The 8,431-nt window shown below is 30.7% G+C and overlaps 2 protein-coding genes across 3 annotated transcripts; one reads left to right on the forward strand and one right to left on the reverse strand.

The window, feature by feature from the left end:
- Positions 1–114: 114 nt before the first annotated feature.
- Positions 115–3,007, reverse strand: LOC105319414 (uncharacterized). Of its 2 annotated transcripts, none has more exons than XM_066081319.1 (8): positions 2,894–3,007; positions 2,398–2,636; positions 2,084–2,130; positions 1,650–1,760; positions 908–1,088; positions 731–777; positions 441–493; positions 115–159 (listed from the first exon to the last, which is right to left on the reverse strand). In XM_066081319.1, the coding sequence occupies exons 2-8, from the start codon at positions 2,627–2,629 to the stop codon at positions 156–158; spliced, it is 675 nt and encodes a 224-aa protein (XP_065937391.1). In that variant the 5' UTR covers positions 2,630–2,636; positions 2,894–3,007; the 3' UTR covers positions 115–155. The 2 variants fall into 2 exon arrangements, with proteins under 2 accessions (XP_065937391.1, XP_065937390.1); XM_066081318.1 differs by lacking the exon at positions 2,894–3,007 and adding an exon at positions 2,767–2,875.
- A 1,107-nt stretch (positions 3,008–4,114) lies between these two features.
- On the forward strand, positions 4,115–8,115 carry LOC105319412 (uncharacterized). Its single transcript, XM_066081320.1, has 6 exons — positions 4,115–4,163; positions 6,664–6,734; positions 7,371–7,542; positions 7,724–7,770; positions 7,875–7,947; positions 8,026–8,115. The coding sequence occupies exons 2-5, from the start codon at positions 6,681–6,683 to the stop codon at positions 7,944–7,946; spliced, it is 345 nt and encodes a 114-aa protein (XP_065937392.1). The 5' UTR covers positions 4,115–4,163; positions 6,664–6,680; the 3' UTR covers position 7,947; positions 8,026–8,115.
- Positions 8,116–8,431: the final 316 nt, after the last annotated feature.

Raw genomic sequence — 8,431 nt, forward strand, 5'->3', positions numbered from 1 at the left:
GATATAAACAACAAATCAATTTTATTGCTTTGGTAACTCGTGTACTGAGATATCAAAACATGACCATAAGTCCCTCCATTTATTCAAATATTAAGTATTAAACGAACCAATGTATGAATGTTTCGTGCACTTTAATGATACCAAAAGCTCAGGTTTTATCTGAAAATATGAAATAAAACTATAATAAGAGTAGTGCAAAAAGCAAAAAGAAAACAAAAATGAAACAACAAAAAACCACAAAACAAAACAAACAAAAACAAAAACAAAACAAAGCAAAACAAAAAACGCAAACTTTACCCTTAATTGCTTAAAGCATTGTTATGTGTCATGAGACTATTTGGAGTTGGAATGCTGAACAAATATTAAATCTCGATTATGAGAATCTATTTCGTTATAATATATGACTATGTACTACTACAAAATAAATATGAGGTAGTTACTCATCGTCGTGTGTCCCTGAGAATCTTCCTCCATGTCCCTCCAACATCATTTCCTGTGATACAAAAATGGATAAAATGAATCTTGGTTTTTCTTTTGTATTGTTAACCGTTCAGCACTCTTGTTTACCCCAAATGTTTTTGAATATGTATAGATGAGATCAAATCCTAAAAAAAATAATTCACTATGTACAGTTTGACAGTTTGAAAATTATAGATATTTATATTTTTAAGTTTTATTCTAATATCTTTGTGCACGAGAAATATTTTTTCAGTATTGATTCGATACTTACGTGCATTATGAGCAATGTGAGTTTATGAGCAAGATCAACTGGCAGCCCTAAAACAATATAATCGATCAGTCATATACATGCAATGCGTGACTCAATGACCACACGTGTTTACTTTGATTTATTTCACAAAGATCACTGTGTATTGATGTAACAGGATTTGTACGACGATTTTCTTACTTAGCTTTTGAATAAAGTCGATGCCTTGGAGAAAGATGGTCTGCGATAGGTGGTGGTTGCTTACAGACTCTAACACTCGCTTGATGATTTCTTTTTTGTCTTCTGATAGCTGTTGGAAAGCTGTGCTACTCAATATAGAGTGTTGCAGGTAATTATCAGTGTTACGCCGGCCAAGGGGTCCCTGTCAGACACAAAATATAATATTCACATTCATCCCTATATAAACCTATAGAATAACAAAATATTTCAAATCTGCGTGAAATTTTTAATGATTTTCCAATAATTTCCGCTCTTTTCGGGCTTCACAGAATTTGATCACGTGATAAATCAAACTCATATCCCGGTAAACTTTTTAATATGTTGTTTCTTGTTTAGAACAAATACGCATGGAATATTCAGTGTACATAGTATGAAATAGCTTTTCCATTAAAATCAATATGGATGAATAAAAGAGAGAATTTTATGAAAATGCTCATTCTCTAATGTAAAGTTGTGCTATAATTTACAATTATACTTATAATGAAAATGTTAAAGCTGGAATTATTTAATGGACATTTAATTCTTTGATTGGTATATAATCTATTGTTTGGTTTTTTAAATTACATTTATAGTGCTGTGGATTTATCAATATTGGTGGTAAATAAATTTTCCGTTAGTTTCTCTTAAATATGACCTAACAATAAGTATAAAAAAGTCAATAATTAATGATTGGTGACCTAAACTATATGATAAATGCACGTACACTACCAACTCCTACAACTTGTGGTTTCGGTGTTGTTGTTGTCGTCGTCGTTGTTGTGGTCGTGGTTGTCGTTGATGTTGTTGTTGTCTTACTGTATTCCATATTCATATGCTGGTCAAGAGAAGATACATATAAAGTACCAATTAATTATAATTAAGATTCAAATAGATAAGGCAATATAGTAAATTGAATCATTGCAAAAAATGTGACAAGTGGATGGATGGATGATGAATGATGGATGAATGGATGGATGGATGGGATGAAGAGGGTGGGTGAATGGATAGATAGATAGATAGATAGATAGATAGATAGATAGATAGATAGATAGATAGATAGATAGATAGATAGATAGATAGATAGATAGATAGATAGATAGATAGACAGATAGATAGTTAGATAGATAGATAGATAGATAGATATGAATTTTCTCTTACCATAAGTAAATAGGATTCAAGGCTTTTTTGTTGCATGGATGTTCCAACTGTTTTAAAGTAAAACGTATCCTTTTTTAAGAAAGAAAAATTGGAGAAAAACTTTTTTTATTTCAAATAATTGGTGATCAATGACAAGAACGTTTTCTTTGGAGGAGAGCCTTTAATGATTAAGAATGTACCTAGATTAGTTCTATATTTTTCATCATATTAATTAGAATTTCATCTGGAAAATTCATTAACTGAATCATGATTGATTGTAAATGAAATATTTTTCTGGAGTATCATGTACTACTTTTGAGCATTTTGACACATACCACTTAAAGCTTTCAGGACGTTTGCGAAACCTTTCTCATCGACATATCGGACGAGGACACCATTTTCTGCTGCTGCCACCAATTCTACTATAGTGAGTTGAATGTCCACGGGAAGAGTCTGAAAACCTGCATCTTTATGAATGATGCCAAGAATTTCCAAAAGGTCTCGCTTTTCAATTTCACAGAACACCGCAGATATTGATAAAACCAAAAGACACAGGGCAGTTTTCATTTTGTTCCTTGAAAAGTAAAGTACAAATTTAAGAATGATTGAGAGTCTAGAACTCCACCCCTTATCAAAGGTGTAAATATATGAAACTATCACAGTATCGAATGTTTAAAACCCAATTCACGTTTGACTATACTAACACTTAAAAGTTAAGTTTTGTTTACGAATAAAATAAGATGATGAATCTTTATGATGAGTTCACAAGAAGTGCCCCTTCTTTTTATGATGACAAGAGTAGCTTTAGTAGAATCTTAACAATAACTGTACCTGTGTTTGACCAATTTCTGTTGCAATAGTGGCGTTGCCCGAGATAAGAAAAGTGCTTTAATATTCAAATAATGATAAGACACGAATATTATATCAAGGTGTCGTCACTACTATAACTCATGAATTTGACAACAAAGACGTTTTATGAGTTTTGAAAACTATTTATTTATTCACAATGCCTACAAAGGCTATTTAGCCGTGCTGTACAGTAAATTTTACTAAAATAATTACATTTTGTCTTGTTTAAATTCGAAGATTTTGTGCGGGTTTTTTTAACAGAAACATTTCGTTTGTTCATTTGTTTTTTTAGATTCATTATAATTCACCAAGGCATTATCCATAAATGCTATTGAATCATAAACATTTCTACATTCTTGAAACTGAATATTTTAACTGTTGTCTAAGCAAACATTCGACAAAAGAAGTATTTGAATTATATGCTTAGAAGTATTTCAACAAGTTTAAATTTAGGTAGTTGTGTCAAACTGCAATGTGACGTAGGCCTGTCTTTTTCACTGCAAGGCAATCAGCCATGGCTCTTTGAAATTAACACGATTTCTCTGACTTTTGAACAAAGACTACGCAATCTGTCTTTATTTAACTTTAAAACAGCGTCATTTTTTACTTGTTTTGACGCAATAAAAAGATTGTTAAAGCCTTCTAAAAGTCCAAGGTCTTGTTAAAATAGTTCTAAATCAATGATGAACTGGTTAATTGAAGCTAATGTTCCTAATTCAAACACTTGACAAATTAGGTATTTTAACTAGATACATATTAAATCAATGATGAATCGGTTCTTTGGAGGTTAATCAAATTAATTTAATTCAAACATTGACAAATGAAGTATTTGATTAAACTAGATGATTAAATTAAAGATGAACCGGTTAGAGATTATTTACTTAATGATTTTATCAAATTTTATAATTTAATTTAATTTACTTATATATTAGTATAAAAAAGGTTAACCGTATTATTTCATGAAATATTCCCAAATAGTCCATATACTATATGTACTTCGTAATTTTCGCAGATATCACAATGAAATTTTTAAAAAATCAAAAACTAGTCTGAGTACACCCCCTCCTACCGACAAAAATGCAAAGTATTTGAAATATTTGCCACAATATTTTCATTTCAACGTTTTATTTCCGACGTCATTAGTATTATCCTAGAAAGAAGTATTTAAGCGGTATGGAATTGTACAAATTGACGTAGGGGAAAATTACGTCAGGAATACTAATCTTAAGATCGACTGGTTCATTTCACAAAGGTAACCTGGTCACACTTATCAGAATAAGACGTAAGGATTCTCTAGCCTAAGTTTATCTATCAGTAATTGTTTGACACTTGACACAGAGTAAGTACTTTGTCCATTTAGAGCCTTTTGTTTTACAGAACTGTTCACATGCAAAAGTAAGGCTTAAGAACCATTTTAACAAGACCTTGGACTTTCGGTAGGATGTAATTGCATCAAAACAAGTTGTAAATGACGCTGACTTAGAGTGAAATATACAGCTTATTCGTAGCTTAGAAGCCAGACAAAACTTGTTGATTTCAAAGAGCCATGGGCTTAGTGTCAAACAATGAAATAGACAGGCCTACGTCATATTGCTGTTTGACACAACTGACCAAAGTCTATATTTTGTTAGAATGGTTCTTATAGCAAAACCAGTATGTAGAATAATGAAATTTAATAATCGATTTTATTTAGAATACATTGAATAGGGTTTTGGAAGATTTTTACAAATTTAAGGAGGCTAGATGGTCAATAAATTATCCATCAGATCTTCTTTAACCTTCTTTAGATAGAGCTCTTTATTTCAGGGGAAAAGTCGAAAAATGGCAACGACCATCGAGCTCTCTAAAATAAACCAGTAGCTTTGTTATTAAATACACAAGAGATACTGTAAACGTTTTAGATTTGGCGTTTACGATATTTGGCGGATATTGGTTTTTGAACAAGTTGGCGTGGATTTGAATTAGCGTATTTCTGAATGTGACTATTCTTACACATATATGCATTTCACTTAGCGATGTACTAGATTTAGCGGTAGCAGCATTCTGCCAAAAGAGCTAAAAAGAATACACAGCCAAATGTACTACGTTTACAGTAGTTTCAACCACAAATTATACAATGCACTGACAAGACATAATCAAAAGTAGAAAATATTTCAAATTAAAAAAACAACAACAACCATTTGAATGATTGAATGATTGAATCTCGTCATAATACCGTGGTTTCATCAAATTTCGTTGAATACAATTCTAGTTGTTTAGTTGAACTGCAAATGTAAGTGACCGTTGAATTGCAATATCTATAGCTAGTCAAATAAGGAATCGAGAGGATCGTTTTTTGATAAATTGACGGACTTTTGAAACATTAATCTCAAAATAATAATAATAAAGAAACCACAGTGAGATGGAACATTACATTGGAATTCAAGTTAGATTTATGTTCACTCATTTTCATGTAATTGCATTTGATTTTCTACGGTTTTCTAAAGTAATGATTTCACTCCTGTTATTTCATCAAACAGTTACTAAAATTATCGAACTGCATATAGATCTTTTCCTTACAGTGGCATTCACACTCAATACCTGTAAACCAATGTATTTCCCTATTATATTACATCTATCGTCATCAAAGAAGTAGATACCTTTCCGCTAAGAAAGAAATGCCTGTTTGATTAAGTTTTTTTAATTCTAAAAGTTGTTGCATTGGCATGTTCATTTCTTGATATAATAATTCATTTTTACAACAATGAATGAAAACTAGTGTAGATATAACTAATTCAGAACATGAATATATGTGACACGGTTATCAATAGACATTCATTTGAACGCCAAACCATTTTGACTCTTTTTATGTTTAAGCATGAAACGAATTTGTCTTTGAAATGATATATTTATTGCTTAGTCATTTTAATTATGAATTTATGGAGGCTGGTTGATCGACTGATTAACCATCAGATTTTCTTTAAAAGAACTATATATGATTATATGTGTAAGATTAGGCAACCATTATTTGCCATCTGAAATGTATTATAAAAGTATTGTAAAGATCCATTAAGTTCTTACTTTTTTTTTTTTAGAAAAGTTTATATAATGCATATATTAACCTATTTATTTGATTTTTTGCATTCACTGGCTGTATTTGATGTCCAAATTGACAAAGGTTTTGTAATTCAAATTCAGTCAAAATTAGACATTTTCTTCTCTTTTTATCAAATGGAAAATGCAGAGCGAGAGTTTAAACAAGAAAAATCTTTTTGTCACTTATTAGTCTCGGACAGAAAATCTTTGATGAATATATTTGTTTTTTTTCAAGCAATCGCTAATTTTTTTCTGAACTGAAAACTGCTTGAAACCATGCCATTTTATGCTAAAAAAATGAAATGTGAAAACAAAATTAACTTTATGATATAATATTTCAAAATGTGGATCAAAATGGAAAAACAAAGAAAACGAAAAACTACAGTAAATTGACAATGTTCATTTTAAGGGATTATTTTGGACCCTTATCATATAAAGTCAATTTTGATATGATTTGTTTAACCATAAACTATCATTAAATTAATGAAATAGCGCTGTATTTCAGATTTTAAAATTCGATGTATTATTGTTTGTATATACAAAACTTTGATTAAGGAGAATATAGCCTAAAAATGGCCAGGACCATCCTACCTTTTTAAGAATTACAAAAATTACAAGTATATTCAAAATCGAAAGCATATCAGAAAGAAATGTTGTATAACCTTGACCTTTTACAGAGCCAACTTTCCCAATCATGAAGGTTCTAGTTCTTTCACTTCTGGTGGGTGTCTGTATCGGTGGACTTGTGGTGAGTCGAACGCTGATTACAATTATAAACTACTCCTTTGTTCAAAACAGCTGTTATAATGATTAATGATTCATTGGAAGACTGTTTCTTAATATTTCTATCATTACATGCAGACAGGGCAAAATTGAATCCAACTGGTTTGGGAGTCCGATATATTGGGTTTTCTATAATTTCCTTTTCCTCCCTCGATATTACACGGGGTTTTGGTTATTGAAATTTATCAACACAGAAATAGCTAGATGTATTTGCGGCTCGTTAGTATTCCTCCATTGTTCTGTCTTTTTCTGTCAGAAATTCCTGAATTAGAAATAAAGGTTAATTTTGCTCCAAGTTAATTTTTATTCAATCGTTCCGAATATATAACATCGGTCTTTTTTCTCTGAGTTAATACCTCATTGATATTTATACACATATGACGACAATGCAGCATGTTTATAAAACGTAAAAGAGAAATTTAATATTCTGCGTTAATCAGATCGATCGATTTTGCCTTAATTCTATTATTATATGACTTAGTCTAGTTTTATTCCTGTAATATCATTAGCATTTTGTTTCGTTCAGTAAAACAATTTATAAATGATGTTGTCTGTTTAAATTAGTATTATTGTATTCACCGAATTTGCAATTTGGTTTTAGGAACGCAACATTCTTGATGTTTTGAAACAACTCCATCTGCAAACATTTCTAACAACATTATCTGTGGACCAGCAGTTATTACTGGTAGATTTGGTTTCACACGCTGATGCCGGGAATTTGACGAGTTTCATTGACACCATTGGATACTCAAGAATACTTGACATATTGATTTGTATGTACATAATATTTAATACAAATAATTACTAGAAATGAATTTCAGATTACAAATTATACTGGATCTTTTTACTTGGATCATCTTGTTTATGAAGCCAAGATTAATGATAATCATTACGAAATGTAGCGTTGAACACTCTAGGGTTTAGATTGATGTTGCATTTTGGTTATATTTACAGCACTAAGCACTAGCGATGAGCTTACCCTGAAGACCTATATCATGCAAGTAAGGCAACCATGTTTGTCAAGTTCGTGACTCGTAAAGAAATACTCGTTGTTTATAAATCTCCTTCATGTTAAATAAAAAATATTGTGTGGTATCTTGAACAGCGATTAACACTAGAAGCTCAGGGTCCTATTAATGCACATCATGGTGTAGCGACGGGACACGGAAATAAATGAGGTAATTCTATACTTTTTTCAAAAGTACAAAATGCATCTTTTAAAAATTCTTTATTTCTATATTGTCTTTTTTTTACAGGTCGCTCAACATGAACGCAATGTTATATGAAGATAAAATTTATTGTATTTCTTTGTGTTATTCATGCAAGAATAAATGCATTTACGTTTTTGACATTTCGATAAAAGAAGTAAAGCGATTGAAATAAAACCCGAAGTATTTTTCGGCTAAGATTTGATTGCCACTTTAACCTTCAAAGCTGACTATTCATAGTTAATAAAAAATCATCTCTGTTTTCTTTGGCCATATCAAAAGCTTAAAATATTTCATGAGAATCACTTTGTTTATTCTTTCTGTACTTTTCAACATAAGTTGCATACAGTGTTCTCCTTGAAATGCTCATACATTAAGAAAATGATTTCGACAATCATTATTTACTTTCCAATTCCAAAGAAGTAAAACATTGGATCAACCGCATACGATTCAA

Source organism: Magallana gigas, chromosome 4 (assembly GCF_963853765.1).
Source record: "Magallana gigas chromosome 4, xbMagGiga1.1, whole genome shotgun sequence".
NCBI classification, from domain to species: Eukaryota; Metazoa; Mollusca; class Bivalvia; order Ostreida; family Ostreidae; genus Magallana; species Magallana gigas.

Coding starts and splice junctions, on each gene's coding strand:
- LOC105319414 (XM_066081319.1), bottom strand. CDS start 2,629: ATGAAAACTGCCCTGTGTCTTTTGGTTTTATCAATATCTGCGGTGTTC. Junction 2,131..2,397: donor CGTCCTGAAAGCTTTAAGTG/GTATGTGTCAAA, acceptor ACTTTAAAACAG/TTGGAACATCCATGCAACAA. Junction 494..730: donor TCACATTGCTCATAATGCAC/GTAAGTATCGAA, acceptor TTTGTATCACAG/GAAATGATGTTGGAGGGACA.
- LOC105319412 (XM_066081320.1), top strand. CDS start 6,681: ATGAAGGTTCTAGTTCTTTCACTTCTGGTGGGTGTCTGTATCGGTGGA. Junction 7,543..7,723: donor AATACTTGACATATTGATTT/GTATGTACATAA, acceptor TTATATTTACAG/CACTAAGCACTAGCGATGAG. Junction 7,771..7,874: donor TGAAGACCTATATCATGCAA/GTAAGGCAACCA, acceptor TATCTTGAACAG/CGATTAACACTAGAAGCTCA.